We start from the raw sequence: 23,239 nt of genomic DNA, 5'->3' as shown, positions 1-23,239 counted from the left end.
TGAATAGTTTTTGATCTTTGGAGGGAAACTTAGGACAGCTTTGATGCTGGTTGAGATCTCGGAGCTTGGCAGTTCATCAGACTTTTGTTGTCAGCACAGCAATCTTCCTTATAGTTTTTCTCACTTCTTGGTTTTGTCAAAGGGATTCAAAGCTACCATTTTAGACAAACAGAGAGCAAAACCCACTCTGCAATTATATGTTAATTATGCACAAATTGTGAGCGAAGTGCCATATCTTTCGAAAATACATATCCTCAAGAGTTGAAACACCTTAAAGGTTGCCTGCATAGCTGGGAATCTGATTCAAATTGGAACACAACATTTAACTACTTTGTTTCTCTGTGTCCCTTGGGGTTGAATTGCTCCTATAAAGTGAAACACAGATGTGTATTGTAGCTTGAATAAAATGGAAAGTACCACATGAGGGGTCACTCTGTGCTAAATAGACAATGTACATCTAGGCCTACACTCTTCTTTATTAATAACCACGCCTCTTACAGTCCTGTTTCATTCACATGTATCGTATATCATGTGTGTTTAACACAATAGTCAGAATAGTTAAGGCTCTACAGGTGCAGTATAGATCAGATCAGGCTCTATGGAGCATTTTGTGTTGAAGTATCATGTTATTATGATGCAGCTGGTCATAATGGCTCTATCATTCATTTATCCACATACAGAACGTGCATATGTTTACAATGAGCCCGGCATTTCAAATCCATTAACTTCTCAGAGAGTCTGGCCCTTCAATTTACAAATAGCGTTATTTTTGAAGCCTGAAATTAGCCCAAACAAACTATTCCAGTGGAGTCTGTACATGTGGAGAGGCTGAGGGGTTACCGGCACGCTTTTAGTGATGAAGCTATGGGGTCAATGACATAGTGACAGCAAATCAATGACAGCAACAACAAAAATTGGTTGGACATAGGAAACATTTCATCTCTCTCGCTCTCTCTCTCTCTCCCACATCTTATCACGTCAAAAGGAACCAGAGCAGTGTCTACGTGCTCGGTTCTCAAGATGGCAGCCGTCATCTTCTACAACGTATTTAACTGTAAGCTGAGTCATTGCACTGTATACCGAGGGGAACGGTGCAGTCGTTTCCGCGTGAAAGTGAGACATGTTATTCGACTTATGTGCATAAGTAAATCTAATCGATGTAAATCATCTGTTGATGATACAACCAATCATTAACGGCCGCTAATAGAGTATTCCTATCTAACATGTCAAGCTCAAGAGAAAGGTGAAGAAAGGTTAGCTATGCGTATACTTTCACAAACAATATACCCATCAGCTGCATCATTTCAATGTACCTTATCCTGAAAGCTAAATCTGCTATCTTATGACTCGTTGCTAAATTCACTCAACGTTAAAGCAGGCACGTCAGTTTAGTCAGAGGAAAAAGGAGTCATGCAAAATGCAGGCCTTTAAATATGGACGTCACTCTTAAAAAATTAACATAGCTGAATTGATGCATTTGCTAAAGAAAAAAGGCACTGCATCGCATCGCTGTGGCGTCACTACAGCCTGGAGTTCGATCCCAGGCTGTGTCATTACCGTCCGTGACCGCGAGTCCCATACCTTTTAATCTACATTTTCTCAACAGACTCACTAGAATATGGAGAGAACAGTTCAGAATATTAGGGATCAATGGAAGAAAGCCATGTAAATACATGCATATTCATCTCCTTTTCAGCACCTGTTGGTAGATTTAAAAATACTCTGATCTTGTATATTATTTAGGGTTCGGAAAATATTTATGAATAATAATAAGAGGTTTGGAGAACCTTTACACAGTAAATATATTGGTGAATCAAAAATACAGTATTCATCCTGAAAGTTGACATATTCAATTGTTAAATCCTTTAAATATTGGAAGGTGAGAAAAGAGTACAATAGGGGTGAAACAGTAGTCCTATAAATCTACAATAATAATCCTCACTAATAATGGAACTGTGATGACAACCGTCCAATCTCCAGGTTTAAACTGCTACGTATGGTCTGTGTTCCATAAGGATTCAAATAGGCTACATGTCCCAAATTATTGCACAGCTTGGAATACGTTAGCCTAATATGATCCACTATGGCTAGCGATCCTCCGGCACAACCACACAAAGATTACAGAGGAAAGAAAGGCTACCGATACTGGGTAATATTTAACACAATTCAAATTGTAAAATTTCAGACATATAATTAAAACATTCTGCAAATCATAAATCAACTCAGTAGGTTTGGTGTTATGTCATTTGTTCATGGCTACAGAAGCCTATAGCTTGGGTCTCCAAATGTCATCCCTGCAAGGTTATAAGGCCAGTATTTCATAAATGTCCCTATGGAAGAGGTGATATGTTGATATGTTACAGTTTGCTGCCGTACTGTACGACTGTTTTCACATTTGTCTCCAGCGATCATAAGGTAAAATAGATCTAAAACAATTGTCATTGATATTTACAATCCCCTTATCCAAACAGTTTACTAATTTAGCTAGCTCTTATCAATAGCGCTTATCAATTTGTAAATGACAGTGCATGGAGAATGATGTTATTCCTATTGAACAACAATAAAGTAGATGTTATTCCACTTGAAACGGACAGGTTGCTCGACCTCATTCATCGCTTCATCACGAATAAAGATTGTGGAATTATGAGGGAATTAAGTCAAGGTCAGAATACAGTGTATCTGTAGACACACTTCCGTCACACCTTCATTTCCTTAATCTCCACCCCAAACGAATAGCGGATGAATAGAATGCTATTCTCACGCTTAGATTCCAGGTCAGAATAAGTGTAAAGAGAAATAAGGGAATTATGTTCCATTTACACACTTAACTTGGGTCGGAATTCCCCCCTTTATGAACATATATCATTCTCACTCACCAGTTCCAAAAAGGTGTTCTCCAGGGATCTGTATTCTGAAGAGCTCTTGTTGAAGAGGTCATCTGAGAACCTCATGTTAGTAACCCGTAGACTGAAGAACACCACCAGCTCCCTGCCTTTACTCGCCGTGGTCATGGAGGGAGTGGTCAGGTATCTCAGTGGTGGAGAAGCTGTGGTTTCGACGGGGTGCTCCTCAGGAGCCAATGAGTATCCACTGGCCTCTGGAAGGTTAATGGGCTCTGTGCTCACCAGGTCCATTTGGTCAAGTTCGTCTGCAAGGTCTTGCACACGCTCGTCCTCAGGTTCTGAGACCTCTACGACCTCCTCTTCAGCCTCTTCATCGATAACAACCACCTCAGGCTCCTCAGTATCCACCATAAGCTCTAACTCTGAAGGTGACTCTGTTACATCTACCACAGGCACAGTGTCAGATTCTGCAGGTGGTGTTGACGTAGAGTCAGGGATGGGTTCTGCTATCATTGCTATCTTCTCTTCACCCTCCTCTGGCAATGGAGCAACTTCCACTTCACTGACCTCTGCTGTGTCATCTTTGTAATAGGAGAGGATATTTCAATAAGTCATTAACCATCACAAGTGTGTTTTACCCATACTGCAAATGCCTGCCAACTGTCCAATACATAATACATTATCCTGCTTTATACTGAATGTGGAACTTCATTCCCTATATGACTGCTGGAATGAAACCGTTCCAGACGAGCCATTAATTTCTGCCGGGGCCTTGCAGTGAATAATATTTGTCTGATTTATTTTATTAAAATCAATCAGCATCATTTGATAAAGTATCTCTCAGCGGTATAAGCATCGGTAATGAATGAATTGTCAAAAGCCTTGTGTTTACTGCATACAAAATGATAAACACGACAAAAGATTCATCAGCAGGCAGCACAGGATTCAGTCCAAATATAGACCATTAATACATCTCCTCCCTGGGCCGGACTGTAATTATTAGTTGTGATGCAACTGCACTCCTCTAGCAACAACATTTATTGTTGAAAATGTTTAATTATATATGCCTGTTATCTGGTCTTTACTGGTCTATAACAGCCTTTATAACCTACAATACTCACCTGTTTCTTCCACAGTATCAACAGCTTCTTCAGGATAGCTGTCCTCATACCCGTGGTATTCAGGCAACGGTTTCTCCATGTCCTCCTCAGCTGACTGGTCTTCTATTGGGACAATATTGTCCTCTTCAACAGGATCAGGTTTCCAGGTTTCCTCTCCAAATAGAGTGTCCTCTAAAGAATCCACAGGTTGGATGATTTTAATTTCTTCAGCTGGTGGCTCACTAATATTTTCCTCAAGCTGTGTTTCCTCAACTACCTCTTCCTCAGGTTCTGGATCTTCAACTACCTCTTCCTCAGGCTCCAGTTCTTCAACTTCCTCTTCCTTAGGCGTTGGTTCTTCAACTTCCTCTTCCTCAGGTTCCGAGACCCCAACTACCTCTTCCTCAGGTCCTGGTTCCTCAACTACCTCTTCCTCAGGCTCTGGTTCCTCAACTACCTCTTCCTCATATTCTGGTTCTTCAACTACCTCATCCTCTGGGTCTGGTTCCTCAACTACCTCTTCCTCAGGCTCTGGTTCCTCAACTACCTCTTCCTCAGGTTCTAGTTCCTCAACTACCGCTTCCTCAGGCTCTGGTTCCTCAACTATGTCTTCCTCAGGCTCTGATTCCTCAATTACCCTTTCCTCATATTCTGGTTCTTCAACAACCTCAACCTCTGGTTCCTCAACTACCTTTTCCTCATGTTCCAAGACCTCAATTACCTCTTCCTCAGGCTCTGGTTCCTCAACTACCTCTTCCTCAGGTTCTAGTTCCTCAAATACCTCTTCCGCAGGTTCTAGTTCCTCAACTACCGCTTCCTCAGGTTCTAGTTCCTCAACTACCTCTTCCGCAGGTTCTAGTTCCTCAACTACCGCTTTCTCAGGTTCTAGTTCCTCAACTACCGCTTCCTCAGGTTCTAGTTCCTCAACAACCTCTTCCTCAGGTTTTAGTTCCTCAACTACCTCTTCCTCAGGCTCTGGTTCCTCAACTATGTCTTCCTCAGGCTCTGATTTCTCAATTACCTCCTCCTCATGTTCTGGTTTTGCAACTACCTCATCCTCTGGGTCTGGTTCCTCAACTACCTCTTCTTCAGGCTTTGGTTCCTCAACTACCTCTTCTTCAGGCTTTGGTTCCTCAACTACCTCTTCAGGCTTTGGTTCCTCAACTACCTCTTCCTCAGACTCTGGTTCCTTAACTACCTCTTCTTCAGGTTCTAGTTCCTCAACTACCTCTTCCTCGGGTTCTAGTTCCGCAACAACTGCTTCCTCGGGTCCTAGTTCCTCAACAACCGCTTCCTCAGGTTCTAGTTCCTCAACAACCGCTTCCTCAGGTTCTAGTTCCTCAACAACCTCTTCTTCTGTTTTCTCAACTACCTTTTCCTCATGTTCCGAAACCTCAATTACCTTTTCTTCAGGTTCTGCTTCCTCAACTACCTCTTCCTCATGTTCTGGTTCCTCAACTACCTCTTCCTCTGGTTTTTCAACTACCTCTTCATCAGGCTCTGGTTTCTCAATGACATTTTCCTCAGGCTCCTTAATTACCTCTTCCTCAGGTTCTAATTCCTCAACTACCTCTTCCTCAGGTTCTAGTTCCTCAACTACCGCTTCCTCAAGCTTTGGTTCCTCAACTACCTCTTCCTCAGGCTCTGGTTCCTCAACTACTGGTTCCTCAGGTTTTAGTTCCTCAACTACGTCTTCCTCAGGTTCCAAGAGCTCAACTACCTCTTCCTCTGGTTCCTCAACTACCTCTTCCTCAGGTTCTATTTCCTCAAGTACCTCTTCCTCAGGTTCCAAGAGCTCAACTACCTCTTCCTCTGGTTCCTCAACTACCTCTTCCTCAGTTTGTAGTTCCTCAAGTACCTCTTTCTCAGGTTCTGACAACTCAACTACCTCTTCCCCAGGTTCAAGTTCGTCAACTACTTCTTCCTCAGGTTCCGAGACCTCATCTATCTTTTCACCAGGTTCTAGTTCCTCAGCTACCTCTTCCTCAGGTTCCAAGTTCTCAACTACAAAGACCTCATCTACCTCTACCTCAGGTTCTGGTTCCTCAACTGCATCTTCCTTGGGCTCCGGTTCTTCAACTACCTCTTCCTCAAGTTCTGGTTCCTCAAATACCTCTTCCTCAGTTTCTGGTTCCACAACTACCTCTTTCTCAGGTTCCGAGACCTCAACTACCTCTTCCTCAGGTTCTAGTTCCTCAACTACCTCTTCCTCAGGTTCCAAGAGCTCAACTACCTCTTCCTCTGGTTCCTCAACTACCTCTTCATCAGGTTCTAGTTCCTCAACTACCTCTTTCTCAGGTTCCGAGACCTCAACCGCCTCTTCCTCAGTTTGTAGCTCCTCAAGAACCTCTTTTTCAGGTTCTGACACCTCAACTACCTCTTCCTCAGGTTCTGGTTCAACTACTTCTTCCTCAGGTTCCAAGACCTCAACTACCTCTTCCTCAGGTTCCGAGACCTCATTTACCTTTTCACCAGGTTCTGGTTCCTCATCTACATCTGCCTCAGGTTCTGGATCTTCAACTACATATTCATTGGGCTCTGGTTCCTCAAATACCTCATCCTCAGGTTCTGGTTCCACAACTACCTCTTTTTCAGGTTCCGAGATCTCAACTACCTCTTCCTCAGGTTCTGGTTCAACTACTTCTTCCTCAGGTTCTGGTTCAACTACTTCTTCCTCAGGTTCTGGTTCAACTACCTCTTCCTCAGGTTCTGGTTCAACTACTTCTTCCTCAGGTTCTGGTTCAACTACTTCTTCCTCAGGTTCTGGTTCAACTACTTCTTCCTCAGGCTCTGGTTCCTCAAATACCTCATCCTCAGGTTCTGGTTCCTCAACCTCTTCCCCTTCAATCGGAATATGGATAATATCATCCTCATCTTCAAAGTCCTCTATTGCTTCAGTGGCAGGCTGATCTGTGATGGCTGAGAGAGTCGTCACAGGTAATCCAGGGTTAGATACCTCTTCCTCAGTGGCAATGGCTGTGGTAAGCTTAATCTGAGTGGTTGGAGTAGGCTCAGCCTCCTTCTCAACAACAGCCTCCTCCTCTGATATCAAGTTAGGAAGGAGTTTAGCTGGAGCATTAGTTTCTATACTTTTTATTTCAGGAGCGGAGGTAATATCCAAATCCTCATGGGGTAAAACAGGGTACCCATTAGTAGGGACTAAATTACCAAAAGGTGGCTCAGGGTATCCCTCAGCAGGAGAGGTTGGGAAATAGTCTCTTACAAGCTCACCAGTTCCCTCATCAATGGCTTGAATGGTTTCAATCATGTGTGTGATAAATGGCACCTCTTCCTCTGGTTCAGTTGTTGCTTCAGATTCACTCTCCACTAATTCATCACTAGTATCCATGTAGATGTAGGGCACATCTCCTCTCTCTGGTGGTGCTGCTGCTTCTTCTTTATCTGGCATATCTGTAGAGTCCAGGAGGGTGACGAGCGCATTTTCCTTTTCCACAGGGCCAAGTGGAACATCCAGACGAGGCTTCTCCATAGCAATCTCTGGCTCATCTGTGGATATGTCCAGTTCGTTGTGGAAAGCTGGCTCACTGGACTGTTGATGAAACAGACAAAAAAAGCATGTTGATGCAAAGTATGGTATTTTACCATTGGTAGTCTAGATTAATAAGCCAGTACTTACATCTTCAATCGTTTCCTCGACAGCTTCCTTAACAGGTGTTGTAGTTGGTGGAATCCCTTTTACTGTGGAAAGACGTACAACAACCAATGCAAAACATGTATTTCAAAAATATAACATACCTTATTCACAGTGATTTGGCTACCTGGTTCAAAGTTTAATGACTGTAGATCCACTGGCAGAGAGGCCTCTTCACTCAAAGCCTTGGCCACCATTTCCCGCAGGCTGGGCACAGCTGACACTGGAGTCCCTGTGTCATCCTCTGAAATTGTCTGAAAGACCAAAGAATAGTGCACTGTCACTCCTCCAGGTCTGAAAAAGAAGAATATATTGTATGAGAGAAAATAAGAGTAGCTGGTGATTACTGTATTATACAGATCTATATACACTTTAAGCAATTAACTATCAACTAAAAACAAAGCAATCCCCTGGCAGGTTTAAGAATTGGAGAGTCAAGATCAATTGAAAAGTAGTATACTTGAAATGCAGAGCATGGAAATCAACCACTTTTTTCTTGCAGATTTTAATGACACTTAAAAGATTTAGCAATATTCAGCTCTGTCAATGCAGAAGCCGGAGGGTAAACATATTAGTTCAATGGGATTAATAGCAATGATACATCAATGTTGATACATCAATTTCTTTCCTTTTTGTTTTTGTGAACAGTGAAGATGCCAAGGTCGAATGAGTTGTGTATCCTTTATCAGATTAGTGAAGCGGGCTATTATTGCATGTGACAGCACTGGCCACCACAGGGCCCGCAAATTAGGGAGGGATCAACTCAGCAATTATTCTATTCACACAGGGCTTTGTATTGCACTACTTACTTGCCTTCCATCCTAAGATGAAGAAGCCTATGAAAACCTTGTTAACCCAAAAAGGATACTTTGTGATTTTGGCAACAAGGCCCTCCATCTACTTCTCCAGAGTCAGATGAACTCGTGGATATCATTTTTATGTCTGCATGCAGTTTGAAGGAAGTAGCGCTAGAGAAATTGCTAACTAGCATTAGCTCAATGACTGGAAATCTACTGGTATGCTACTAGCATGCTAGCAGATAGCACATGGACTTCCAGTCAATGTGCTAATGCTACTTAGCATTGGCTTACAAAACTACAGTACCTCTAACTTCCTTCATACTGGACACAGAGACATAAATATGGTACCCACGAGTTCATCTGATTCTGGGGAAGTAGATAGAGGGCCTCATTGCCAAAATCCCAAAGTATCCCTTTAAATGAGCTACAGAAAGGGAGAAAAATGAGTCCCTTTTTCAGCTGACTTTGGTCGCCATTTCTCAACAATGTCCCTGGTTGATGCATTGGCCCATCATGGCTGCAGTGCAAAAACAGCCGAGTAATAGAGCTCGCCAGCTTATAGTCCTAAAAACCAGAAATGATTTACCTCTGGTTCGTTCAGCCATTCCTATGGGCAAAATGAATGGCGAAAGAATAGGGTTTTGGAATAAATGCCGAAAATAAGGTCTGAGGTTAACACAGGCTTATGAGATCTTATATGTTTTGTTCTATGAGATAACGTCAGTCAGTTAACATGACCTTTATGAATTATGAAGCCTCTGTCTATTATTTTTGACATTTTCACAAATGCTTCAAAATTCACAAATAGTGATGTTAGCTGATGAAGATTATAGCATAGAACAAAACGTAGATTTGATCTCCTGAGCTTATGTTTACCACAGACCTTATTTTCGGTCTTTATTTTATTTTTTACTAAATTTTGACATAGGCTTTGTTCAATAAACCATAGCTGAGTTTGTGCCTACAAAAAGACGCCATTACTCTCTATTAATCTCTATTGCCGAGTTGCTGTTTGTTTAGGAGAAAATCCATTTGAATTCAATCACTTTTTTAAAGCAGCCCTTTTGATTTGAACGAAACCTTCCATACATATTTGTGATTTGTAGAAGTGCTCAGAAAGTGACTTTTTGGACCTGAACGCCAAAACATTCAAGCGATAAAGATGCTGAAAGTTTACCTATTTTGCATACCCCACCATAGCATGAGACATTCATGTCTTCATTAATGGAAAATATAAATGGTTGAGGTTGACATCATTAGAAAGCACAGGGTTGTTAAACCATTGTATTATTTCTTGATTTATTTTTATTTTGATAAATATGTCTTTTTTTTTCTTAAACGTTAATTATCCAAAATATATATATATGGGTGATTGGAAATTATGCAGACGGTTACATTGATAGAAGCCACAATCTATCTGCAATGTTAAAGCTGATCCTATTCTTTCCATATTCACATATGTTGTAACTTAGACCCTATTTTACATAATCTGAGGTTTTTGTGTTGTGCCCGCCATCGGTTGAGACACAACATGCTATTGAATCCAGGGTGGGTGTCATGTTTTGGCTAATAAAATGGGAATAAAATGTAAATGTCAACTTTCAAATGGTACCACAAAGATGGTTGGAGGTCCACACATCAAGGAATGACTTGAATGGGAATATCTGTTGTTTTAAATTATACTCTCAATCCTCCATAGGAAACCTATTGAAATCATAGAAATATATATCATAGAATAGACCATTTAAGTTGACATTCGATGGTGGGTGGACTAGAGGTCGACCGATTATGATTTTTCAACGCTGATACCGATACCGATTATTGGAGGACCAAAAAAAGCCAATACCAATTAATCGGCCGATTTTATTTATTTATTTGTAATAATGACAATTACAAATAATACAATACTGAATGAACACTTATTATAACATAATATAATACATCAATAAAATCAATTTAGTCTCAAATAAATAATAAAACATGTTCAATTTGGTTTAAAAAATGCAAAAACAAAGTGTTGGAGAAGAAAGTAAAAGTGCAATATGTGCCATGTAAGAAAGCTAACGTTTAAGTTCCTTGCTCAGAACATGAGAACATATGAACGCCGGTGGTTCCTTTTAACATGAGTCTTCAATATTCCCAGGTAAGAAGTTTTAGGTTGTTGTTATTATTGGAATTATAGGACTATTTCTCTCTATACGATTTATATTTCATATACCTTCAACTATCATCTCGAAAACAAAACGTTTATTCTTTCAGTGAAATACGGAACCGTTCCGTATTTCATCTAACGGGTGGCATCCATAAGTCTAAATATTCCTGTTACATTGCACAACCTTAAATGTTATGTCATAATTATGTAAAATTCTGGCAAATTAGTTCGCAACGAGCCAGGCGGCCCAAACTGTTGCATATACCCTGACTCTGTGTGCAATGAACGCAAGAGAAGTGACACAATTTCATCTGGTTAATGTTGCCTGCTAACCTGTATTTCTTTTAGCTAAATATGCAGGTTTAAAAATATATACTTCTGTGTATTGATTTTAATAAAGGCATTGATGTTTATGGTTAGGTACAGTCGTGCAACGATTGTGCTTTTTTCGCAAATGCGCTTTTGTTAAATCATCCCCCTTTTGGCAAAGTTGGCTGTCTTTGTTAGGAAGAAATAGTCTTCACACAGTTCGCAATGAGCCAGACGGCCCAAACTGCTGCATATACCCTGACTCTGTTGCAAGAGAAGTGACACAATTTCCCTAGTTAAAAGAAATTCATGTTAGCAGGCAATATTAACTAAATATGCAGGTTTAAAAATATATACTTGTGTGTTGATTTTAAGAAAGGCATTGATGTTTATGGTTAGGTACACGTTGGAGCAACGACAGTCCTTTTTTCGCGAATGCGCACCGCATCGATTATATGCAACGCAGGACACGCTAGATAAACTAGTAATATCATCAACCATGTGTAGTTAACTAGTGATTATGATTGATTGATTGTTTTTTATAAGATAAGTTTAATGCTAGCTAGCAACTTACCTTGGCTTCTTACTGCATTCGCTTAACAGGCAGGCTCCTCGTGGAGTGCAATGTAAGGCAGGTGGTTAGAGCGTTGGACTAGTTAACCGTAAGGTTGCAAGATTGAATCCCCGAGCTGACAAGGTAAAAATCTGTCGTTCTGCCCCTGAACAAGGCAGTTAACCCACCGTTCCTAGGCCGTCATTGAAAATAAGAATGTGTTCTTAACTGACTTGCCTAGTTAAACAAAATAAAAATATATAAAAATCGGCCAAATCGGTGTCCAAAAATACCGATTATCCGTTTGTTATGAAAACTTGAAATCGGCCCTAATTAATCGGCCATTCCGATTAATCGGTCGACCTCTAGGGTGGACTGGGAGCCATCTTTGTGGTTGTAATTAGAAGTTAACATATCAATTCAATTTAAATGTCAACGGTGTATCAGTTAATTGCAGTGGTCTGAAGGGATAGATAGGTCCATTCTATTAATTATATTTCTATGATTGAAATTAAACCCACCCTGTTTTTAAGAGCACATTGTGTCTCAACCAATTGCGGGCACAACACAAAAAGCTCAGATGATGTAAAGTAAGGTCTAAGCTACAACATATGCGAATATGAAAAAAGTCGGAGTTTATCAATTTTTAGATAATTAATGTTTTTATAAAAAGAAACTCAACCGTAGGTTGAAGATGTGATGAAGACATGGATGCCTCGTGGTTTAGTGGGGTATGCAAAAGGGGTAAACTTTGAGCACCCTATTCTCCTGAATGTTTAGGCATTCAGATCCAAAAAGTCACTTTCTGTCCACTTCTTCCATGGACAAACATGTATTCAAAAGTTTTGTTTAAATCAAAAAGGATGCTGTCAAAAAGTGATTGAATTGAAATAGATTTACTCTTAGGTTATCTGATCCCTCTCTCCCTGGGTCTTGTGATAGATCCAGATACACACTGAGCGGAGCAGCAGACTGGCAGGGACAAGCACAGACACAGAGGGAAACTGCAGCTACCACTCAAGATGGCTCTCATCACAGTAATTAAATTACCCTTCACTCTCATGGGCCTCGCTAAGATTTGGAGAGGGGGAAGAAAAGAGGCCATTAGTATGTGATTTATTGACTTGTCAGCCATTAGTATGTGATATAATGACTTGTCAGCCATTAGTATGTGTGATAATGATTTATCATCTACAAAGGAAATAAAACGTCCTTCATTGCTGGTCGGGTGTCATCACAAACATGTGCTTTTCACTCGTGACATGTATTTGAATGTAAAGATACAATGACCTTCAAAGGAAAGATGTATTTTTGGCATGCATGTGGTTCACACTAATGACTAAAGTGTTCTTACTACAGTCAGCATAGCCAAGAGCACAGCCTGTAGCATGACAGAATGGCTTGGACTGCACTCAAATATTTTCTGTTCCTGGACTTTGACTGCATTTCAGCTAGGTGGGAATGGACTTGTTCTGTATTCAAATGAATCCAGAGTCCATTCCAAATCAACACGTAGTTAAGGTCCGATTAAATAAATTGAGTCTGAGATGAATTTCTCAGCGCAGTGAGAGGCTGTGCTTCATTTCTACTGGTGGAGCTACCAGCTTTCACCTGGCTTTCATCTGTCTCACCTAATCTATTGCTTTTCTCATTAGCTCTCCAAAATGTTGGAACTAAGCTCGAAGGCACCAGATGTGATTATTCATGTCTGCCACAGACTTACCTGATTCCCAAAACACTGATCTCTTTAAATCCTGGGAGCTTGTCAAAAACATGGAGCATCTGTTGAAAAAGAAGATGGACTAAATTAAACTTGTTTATTACAGAATCAAATATGATGCCGTTTTCTGTTGGCACAAATGTTACTGGTTACCAGCTCTCATAATGTAATCTGAGGATATCTAAAGTACTGTAAGTTAGGGAATGTATGAACAGGACACTTACACTCATATATCTCTATCTTTAGTTACTCACATTTAGCAGACACTTGCCACTGGGCACACACTGGTTGAATCAATGTTGTTTCCACGTAATTTCAATGAAATGTCTTTGAACCAACGTGGAATAGATGTTGAATTGATGTCTGCGCCCAGCTTTGAGAGTCCATTGAATTTCCACCATTGTAACATCTAATGCGAGAAAATGTGTAAGTGCATATTTCGGGAGAAGGGTGGAGATCGGGACTGAACCTTGGTGTATTCAGGTTGAGAATCCATGAGTTGCAACTCAGTAATCTACTTTCTTTGCTTCTGACTCATGATCCTGTGGCATTCTATAATTATCTTTACCACAAACCCCTTCAGAGGGCCACAACCCATGAGGACAGTACCACTTGTAGCAACGTGTCACAGATCACACTGTACAGCATCAGGTCCCTGTATCTGTTAGTTGATCGTGTTACACTGATAAGATAATGACTTTATTTTTAATTAAAAATTTGTTTACGGCACTGTGCATACATTAAAAACATATAAAAAAACATCAAGACACCGAATAAACTGTACCTCAATGGGATAGCCCATTGGTCTTAGGGACATTTACATTACTGATGGACATAAAGAGGGTATACAGACTACAGAGCCTGGCCTCCCATAAGTCTTCCCATCTACTGTGCAGTATCTCGACTAGCCTGAGTGTCAGTCCGTTTGCCCCATCATGCCAACTCCTTGTCACTCATTTCCATTCTATTTGGCTTGACAATGACAGCAATGGTTATTATCTCACCTGGTCTTGCAGGTGATGAGAGAGGTCAACATATTGGGGGGAGTCAGGGTCGTCCAGTAGTTCCCTGTAGCCTGGGTCCACCAGGTCAATGCTGAACTCCACTATTTCCTCCACATGGTTCTCCGGGACAATGTTGGGCAGCTCAGAGTCCTACAAACAGTGGAAGAAAACAGGGCCTTATTGATTAGGTACCAAAAGAGCCCTATTGATTAGGTACCAAAAGTGTCCTATTCATTAAGCATCAAAAGGAAAGAAAACAGACTGAAAAAGGGAGGGACAACCTGAACTTAAGAAATAGCCGTTTCCGTGTTCCCTTGCAAAACATTATGCTATGGTGTAGGCTCGTCCCTAACATATGTGCTCTCTGTAACCTCTGGGTCTGCATGGCAAATGGCCCAGGAACACAAGGAACATTCTTAAGGGCCAGTCAATCCTGTCCCCATCAAGAGGCCAAAATGCCTTTCTCTCTCTCTGTCACACAGTGTGCAGCGGATAAACTATTGAAATGTGTGTTAGTGATGCTTGTTTGGTCTCTATCTGAAACGTGTACCCTGAAGAGAACACTGATGCTATCTATATGGATGTATGATCTCTGTAGTAAGTCTAAATGGTCAGAGTGAACTCTGACAACACTGTATGCAAGGATCTCTTTTGTCCTCTCAGGAATTATGTCTTCTCTCTAGTATACCCAGCCCACCCCCTCAGGTCATCAAACATAGATGTGACCGCATTCCTAGAGGATGTTGGCTGGTTCGATCTGATTGGATATCTTAGTTTTATTCATTTTGGTTTGGTCTGTGGTTGTCAAAAATGGATTTTCAACACAAATAATTCAGATCTGGTATAAATGGAATGAAAGTATTTACTTCTCTCACTTGCTCCTGTTATCCACTCTACAGAAAGGTTGTTTGGACATGTTTCTCTTCTAGGCTGCTCGGCCTTTCTGCCTGAGTAGACCTGTTTTGTTCATGCTTTGCTTTGTAACTCCGACATCTTTATGCCTAGAATAATTCCTTGTAATGCTTGTTAATGTTTTGTAACTTAAGCTTTATGCCTTGTATGGAATTTCATTCTGTTTTACAATGTTCATTAAATATCTGCCTAGAATAATGCCTTGTAGTGCTTGTTAATGTTTTGTAACTTAAGCTTTATGCCTTGTATGGAATTTCATTCTGTTTTACAATGTTCATTAAATATCTTCCTAGACTAATGCCTTGTAATGCTTGTTAATGTTTTGTAACTTAAGCTGTATGCCTTGTATTGGATTTCATTCTGTTTTACAATGTTCATTAAATATCTGCCTTAGGCAATTCGGCAATTCTCAGACATTTCCTGATGGTTTATTACTGTAACTCAACTATAGTCTCTTGCATAAAGCTAAATCATCTTTATGTAGTCAGATATTTCGTTTCAGTAGACTTTGATCATATTAATTGCATAGTCTTATGACAGGTCATATGTAAGGTATACTGTATATAAAATGCATATATGATACATATTACTTCACTGCAATGGTTTGCCCTGATGAATAGGAACAGCAGTTAGATAATTTATTTTATAAGATGATAGCTTTTAGACCATATGGCTAAATGTTCTCAGCTCACCCTCTCTGTCTGAGACATACAAGGCAACAGCTGGACTGGGCAACCACAAGCAAACATTCTGTCAGCTTTCCTTTCAATCTGCAAGCTGTTAGCAATCTTAACATCTAGCCTAAACTACAGTACCTTCAGAAATTATTGATACCCCTTAACTTATTACACATTTTGTTGTGTTACAGCTTGAATTCAACATGGATTAAATATTTTTCTTACCATCTACACACAATTCCCCATAATGATGAAGCAAAAAACAAGTTTTTATAAATGTTTGCACATTTATAAAAAATAAAATAAAAAATAGAAAAATTACATTTACATAAGTATTCAGACCTTTTACTCAGTAAAGGTTGAAGCACTTTTGGCAGCGATTACAGCATCAAGTCGTCTTAGGTATGACGCTAAAATCTTGGCACACCTGTATTTTGGGAGTTTCTCGCATGCTTCTCTGCAGATCCTCTCAATCGCTGTCAGGTTGGATGGGGAGCGTTGCTGCACGGCTATTGTCAGGTCTCTCCAGAGATGTTCAATCGGGTTCAAGTCCGGGCTCTGCCTGGGCCGTTCAAGGACATTCAGAGACTTGTCCCAAAGCCACTCCTGCAATGTCTTGGCTGTGTGCTTAGGGTCTTTGTCCTGTTGGAAGGTGAACCTTCGCCCCAGTCTGAGGTCCTGAGCGCTCTGTAGCAGGTTTCATCAAGGATCACTCTGTACTTTGCTCCGTTCATCTTTGCCTCGATCCTGACAATTCTCCCAGTCCCTGAAAAACATCCCCACAGCATGATGCTGCCACCGTAGGGTTGGTGCTAGGTTTCCTCCAGATGTGAGGCATTCAGGCCAAAGAGTTCAATCTTGGTTTCATCGGACCAGATAATCTTGTTTCTCATGGTCTGAGAGTCGTTAGGTGCCCTTTGGCAAACTCCAAGCGGGCTGTCATGTGCCTTTTACTGAGGAGTGGCTTCCATCTGGCCACTCTACCATAAAGCCCTGATTGGTGGAGTGCTGCAGAGATGGATGTCTTTCTGGAAGGTTCTCCTATCTCCACAGAGGAACTCTAGAGCTCTGTAAGAGTGGCCATCAGGTTCTTGGTCACCTCCCTGACCAAGGCCCTTCTTCCATGATTGTTCAGTTTGGCCAGCTCTAGGAAGAGTCTTAGTGGTTCCAAACTTCTTCCATTTAAGAATGATGGAGGCCACTGTGTTCTTGGGGACCTTCAATGCTGCAGACATGTTTTGATACCCTTCCCCAGATCTGTGCCTCGACACAATCCTTTCTCAGAGCTCTACGGACAATTTCTTTGTCCTCATGGCTTGGTTTTTGCTCTGACGTGCACTGTCAACTGTGAGACCTTATATAGACAGGTGTGTGCCTTTCCAAATCATGTCCAATCAATTGAATTTACCACAGGTGGACTCCAATCAAGATGTAGAAACATCTCAAGGATGATCAATGGAAACAGGATGCACCTGAGCTCAATTTCGAGTCTCATAGCGAAGGTTCTAAATACTTATGTAAATAAGGTATATCTGTTTTTTATATTTTATACATTTGCAAATTTTTTAAAATAAGGCTTAACAAAATGTGGAAAAATTCAATGGGTCTGAATACTTTCCGAAGCCACTGTGTGTAGATTACTGAGGATTGTTTTTCTATTTAATCCATTTTAAAATAAGGCTCTAATTTAACAAAATGTGGAACAATTCAAGGGGTCTGAATATTTTCCGTTGGCAAGATTTGAAAACGTCTGTCTAGCAATGATCAACAACCAACTTGACAGAGCTTGAAGAATAACGTGCAAATATTGTACAATCCAGATGTGCAATACTCTTAGAGACTTACCCAGAACGACTCACACCCCTGAGTCAATACATGTTAGAATCATCTTTGGCAGCAATAACAGCTGAGAGTCTTTCTAGGGTACATACAACATGTGGAAAAAGTCAAGGGGTGTGAATACTTTCTGAAGGTACTGTCAATGGCGTTTACCTCCTCAGCAGTGGTTTCTTCTTCTACTTCTTCTTCGACTGTATCCTCAGGAGCATCAGGGACACTGGCATCGCTGGTCACAGGAGTGGGTGGTTCTGGTGCAGCAGTCTGGGTCTCTTCTGGACCTAAACGGATCATCGATGTCATGAAGAAGGGCTCATACCCGAAACATTTGTGTAGGAAACCAAATCTGTTCATTTAAGCTGTTTTTGTTTTTCCCTAAACAGATCATTACAATCTAATTATACTGTATGCAAGACAGACATATACAAGGCAGATTTATAAAATCATTGATTAACTATTGATATGTGCATCTTGATAAAGTGTCTTGCCATACCTGCTATCTCAGTGACCTCTGGTGCTGCTGTGGTTGCAGCTGCTTCTGCTCTGCAGGTGAAAGAGTAGATCATACGAATGATGAATGTTTGTCCACAATAGCCCAGCTGTGAGTGGTTAAGCTAATGGTTTGTGAAAAACAGCATTTGACAACAAGCACTTATCCCCCAATTACTTTACAAGATAATTACCATGGCAATGCACAAGCTCTCCACCTGTTTTAAGAATACAATGGTCTTCAACCAGCAGCACCATACAAGAGTACATGTACATGTACAGTATACCAAAGCAGATGTTGTACTGTACAGTATATAGTAACAACCTGGGTAAATACTTGATGGTAATTTATGGTAATTATGTCACGTGACATGAACTTTGACCTCTAGGGTACTTATCTGAATTACCTGTATAAATTGCTTTAAAAAAAGAAACCCTGATACATTTTAAACTTTGTTTGCCAAGTGTTTCTAAAAGGTGATGAAATTACCTTTCAAATTATAAATAATATAACCAACTTTGAAAGCACCACCTACAACTATTGTTTAAAAATAGGCCATATTGTGCCATTGACATTAGAATGTTGTGAGCTTAGCTGTGGGGCAGCTATGTTTTTGGGTTGTAACTTTGGGGATAGAACCACCAAATTGCACACACACACAGTAAATGTAGAACAGGGTTTTAAAAAGATTTGTAGATACAGGGCCGTCACAGGATTCCCACATTAACCCCACAGAAGCCTTTTTCCAATATGACCGCCAAACATCTCAATGGGGTCTTATTGGATCAATTTCGCATGAACATACTTGTATGAAATATAATTGTAGTATGCCCAATAATATCTTAAAGTATTCATAGTGATGTAGAATACACAACCAAATGAGCCAGGTGTGTGACCGTCTGCCAGCTATAAAGATGTTAAATTATTCACACAATTGTGGTAATAATATTTATCAAGCCTTAATTGCAATATTTAATCTTCAAACATGTAAAAATGTATATGTACAAGTAAATATGAATTGATGTGGGCTGACTAAAATGATATACACTGTTATCCTATTAACTGTTTTCATTATGGAGACTATAGACCTGCCCCTTACATTCCATTACTATGTAGTAAAATCCAATGTTGAGGCCAGGGTTGGGGAGTAACGGATTACATTACATCTGTTACATGTAACTGATTACAAAAAAAATGGAACTGTAATCTTTTACGTTACCAGCAAAAATATTGTACTTCTAGGATTACTTTTAAATCCAGAAAGGATGTTTGCAACAAAATTATTTGACACCTTTCTGTTTTCTCAATGTCATTCAAATTAGCATTGAAAAATGTTGAGCTTGGAGGGCACTATGGTGTTTAACGCTGGTTTGATCATGCAAAATTGATCCGATAAGACCCCATTGAGTTGTTTTGCGGCCATATTGGGAAAAGGCTTCTGTGGGGTTAATATGTGAATCCTGTGATGTCCCTGTACTGTATCTATAAATCGGTTTAAAACTATGTTCTAGCTGTGTGTGTGTGTGTTTGGTTCTATCACCAAAGTTACAATTCAAAAACAGAATGGCCAAGCTTCCTACATTCTAATGTCAATGGCACAATATGGGCTATTTTTAAACAATAGTTGTAGGTGGTGCTTTCAAAGTTGGTTATATTACAACAAAGTAAAAATGTATCAATGTGTCCTTTTTAAAGCAATTTATACAGGTCATTCTGATATGTACTCTAGATCAGGGGTTCCCAACCTTTTTCCCCCAGTGCCCCCTTTATCACAATTGAAAAATGTCAGCCCCACCCTACCCCCCCGAATTCACCCGAATTCCCAAAAATAAAATATGTTTTATTATGATAATGTATATAAACCCTCCATTTAATTATGGGGTATACGTGAGCAATAACTTGTTGACATTGTTTGTCATAGGGTAAAATCCATGGGAAATGTGAACGTGATGGATGAAAGAAAGAGTGATAACACACAGAAAGCTGTCATTGCTGCAATGCTATCACACGTTTTCCAACTCTAGGGACATAGACCTTCAGGAAAATCCCAATTAGACATCGTCACCCCAAGTGAGCCTGACTGACCCCCCCTGGACCACATGGAGTGCTGGAGTTATATGGCAGGTCAAATTCAAAGCCGGACTCAAGAGGGCTGCAGTGTGTGTGAGAAAGCAGCACCGTTGACATCTATCAGCAGACAGCAGGCGGCATACTGCCTTGTCTCTAAGCCTTACCCAGTCGACTGCCTCTCGTCTCGCAGATTCATCCTCTACGAAAGTAGAAAAATCACATCATCACGTCAGTCATACACATCATCTGGACTTTAAACCAATAACAGAATACATCAAAACTGTGTCGCATATAAAGTATCACTGAAACTTGGGAGTGCTGTCTGCAAATATACATTCATTTTATAAACTCCTATAGATGTAAATGAACCAAATTGACTAGACTAGAGATTAATATGATGCTGTTTTGTGTATTAATGGGAGCAATATAATAAGGATATGTTTCCCCTTCCCCCAAGAGACTGATATGTAATTAATACTGAGAGGAAAGACAAGTTCCAACAATTACTTTCCCTGTGGCTATTGTGCAACAAACAATGCTGTTGTTTCCTGAGGAAATGTACTAAAATAAATGGATTTCACATGATATCATAAATTCACCCATTGGCCATTGCCATTCAAAATTGTTTTACCCCCAGTAAAGACGTGCATATGCTCATTCAAATAATTAAAGTAATTATTGGTCTCACTGCTACGAAACATAAAAGGAAGACATGTGTTGTTGGTTCCTCACCCTGTACACCATACTCATGTGCTCCTCTGAGTTGCTGAAGTTAGTGGCCAGGTCAGCGAGACACAGAGACTCGTGCTGACATGTGTGAACCCATGTTGTGTACTCTGTAGTGACAGGGATCCTGTCGAAGAAGATCCGGAAGGCCTCCCACACAGCCTCCTGACAAACTGACCAAAGACAGAACAGTCTTCCAGTGAGAATGAAAGATCCTCAGCACTTCTACCAATAGATACAGATCCACATAAAGTCCAAGTGTACATCCCAAATGGACCCCTATTCCCTATATTGTGCACCACTTTTGACCACAGCCCTATTGGCCCTGGTCAAGAAAAGTAGTACACTATAAAGGGAATAGGGTGCCATTTTATGGGGTGATAGAGCTGTCTCAAAGGAAAGATAACTCTAAGCCAAGCAGATTGTTTTCAGATTCATGAGGGTTCAACAGTAGTGAGATAAAAGCTGGGGAAACGGTGGCTTTATCTTGTCAAGAGAACAAACCGATGGTTGTCATGATGAACGACTAAATTCCCAATTTTTTTCCCCTGACCTGTCCTTAGCCAAGTTCCCCACTCCATCCTCCATCCTCCCCTCAGAATGGCCCAGCACTATCAGATTGGTTACCCTTTCAAATGTGAAATTAATTCAAGACTATTGCTGCAATCATTCAGTTTGTTCTTATCCTTCAATCCACCTATTTTGAGACTCTCAGCACGAAAAGAGTTGTAGAAAAGACACAAAGTCTTATGTCTGGTGAAAAGATAAAAGTCTGCTCTTTTATCATCTTTACAAAACCTGTGAGGGAAAAAAATTGAATTCCTATTCCCAAAGGTGTGCTTTTATGTTTTTAAAAGGCAGCGAATAAGTCCCAAATGGCAACCTATTTCTTATATAGTGCACTACTTTTGTATTGCATGCTGCCTCAGGGTGAAGCTGTGAGTTTTCTCCATACTTTATCTCAGAAAGAACTCTGGATTACTTTGTTGTTATTCTGCTGCCGAGTCTTCAGTTCTCTTCACTGTCTACTGTAGACTGTAGACTTATCAACATGTTCTCTCTGGTGCACACCTGGATATCAAGTTGTAGGTATTGCTGGGCACTGCTATGGTCCACAATCTATACTAATTGAGACATTTATCACTGGTGCATACCACAACCTTCACGATTTAGTTTGAGTAGAGGCTTTTACACACCACGTAGCAGGCAGAAGCCTCAACTCATGCCATCTAGGGCAGAAGAGCTGGATACTAAACATATCACACTGCAATAGCCAACATGATAGCATTTGATTACATAAATGTAATGATTGTCTGTAATGAATGGGTCGCCCATACCTCTGAGCCTGTAGTAGGCTTGATGGCTGGCAATGACCTCATTGATGGTCTCCTGAGGACAGACTCTCACTCCAGAGTGAAAGAGTGCGTACCGCTTCCTCCGATGCTTTTCCAGGTCAAATATCGTTCTGACATTAGAGTTTTGTTTGGTCGTTTTCAGAAGTTCAACCAAGTGCATAGAATTGACGGCTTCTGTGTCTGTCCCGATTACACCTCTCTGCAAAGAGCCCCGATTATTCCTCTCTGCAAAGACAAGATAAAAATAAAAATACATTCAAACCATGATATTTTCAAGCTGTGTCAAATTGTATAATGTACTGTACAATGTTTGAAAAGCCTGTGATGAAAAGCAAATTTTTCCCTCATGGTTATCCTGAAATAAATTACAGTTCTATTCTAGCAATGCATACAATATTCAACCATGTCTCTGGCTTCTATTTGTGATACAATTACATAATTGCATGATCTCTCAGCTGTGAGAGAGAAGAATTCTACTGTAGTGGCGGGAGGGAGATTCTCAACTTATCAGCAGAAAGTATCCCAGCTAGCACAAAGCGTTCTGAGAACCGTATGTTTCTTAAAGCTTGGTCAGAGCGTGGTTGTCCGAGGGTTATTTTGCATACAACCATCCCACAACTTTCTGGGAATGGTGCAGGATAGTTGCTTGGCTTTGGAACATTCTCAGCACGTTTAAGGAACTTGAAAAAAAAAAAGTATTTTCTTGGTATTTTCTTGCTTTAACCGAACTTTCTTAAATGTTCAAACATGATTACATTTTGGTAATGTTCTAGGAACGTTCTCCAACTGGTTTGACATTGGGAATGTTCTCAAAAAGTTCCGAAACCATTAAGAAACATCGTTGTTCTGTGGGAATTTCAGTACTTCAGCATAATGTTTCCTACCGGTTTTCTCATGGTTTTATTTAAAGTCATGTTCTCAAATTGTTCCAAAAATGTTAAGAAACAACGTTCTTCTGTAGGAATTTCAGTACTTCACCATAACATTTTCATACAGATTTCCTCATGGTTCTATTCAAAGAAGCTTTCTCAAATTGTTCC

General features: G+C 40.4%; 1 protein-coding gene across 1 annotated transcript in view; it reads right to left on the bottom strand.

The window, feature by feature from the left end:
* LOC139582255 (interphotoreceptor matrix proteoglycan 2-like) overlaps positions 1 to 22,651 on the bottom strand; it is a 32,661-nt gene extending 10,010 nt beyond the window's left edge. The window contains exons 1-11 of the mRNA XM_071412243.1: positions 22,182 to 22,651; positions 20,851 to 21,017; positions 20,283 to 20,317; positions 18,052 to 18,101; positions 17,715 to 17,839; positions 14,134 to 14,283; positions 13,133 to 13,191; positions 7,723 to 7,889; positions 7,581 to 7,642; positions 3,965 to 7,493; positions 2,877 to 3,424 (exon numbers count right to left, since the gene is read on the bottom strand). Of these exons, the coding sequence (XP_071268344.1) occupies positions 2,877 to 3,424; positions 3,965 to 7,493; positions 7,581 to 7,642; positions 7,723 to 7,889; positions 13,133 to 13,191; positions 14,134 to 14,283; positions 17,715 to 17,839; positions 18,052 to 18,101; positions 20,283 to 20,317; positions 20,851 to 21,017; positions 22,182 to 22,455 (5,166 nt within the window). The 5' untranslated portion in view covers positions 22,456 to 22,651. The remainder of the gene's footprint in view (positions 1 to 2,876; positions 3,425 to 3,964; positions 7,494 to 7,580; positions 7,643 to 7,722; positions 7,890 to 13,132; positions 13,192 to 14,133; positions 14,284 to 17,714; positions 17,840 to 18,051; positions 18,102 to 20,282; positions 20,318 to 20,850; positions 21,018 to 22,181) is intronic.
* Between the last annotated feature and the right edge of the window lie 588 nt (positions 22,652 to 23,239).

This window comes from Salvelinus alpinus, chromosome 8 (genome assembly GCF_045679555.1).
Source record: "Salvelinus alpinus chromosome 8, SLU_Salpinus.1, whole genome shotgun sequence".
Classification (NCBI taxonomy): Eukaryota; Metazoa; Chordata; class Actinopteri; order Salmoniformes; family Salmonidae; genus Salvelinus; species Salvelinus alpinus.
Note: the sequence above shows the minus strand (reverse complement) of the source record. Positions and strands in the feature narration are given on the sequence as shown.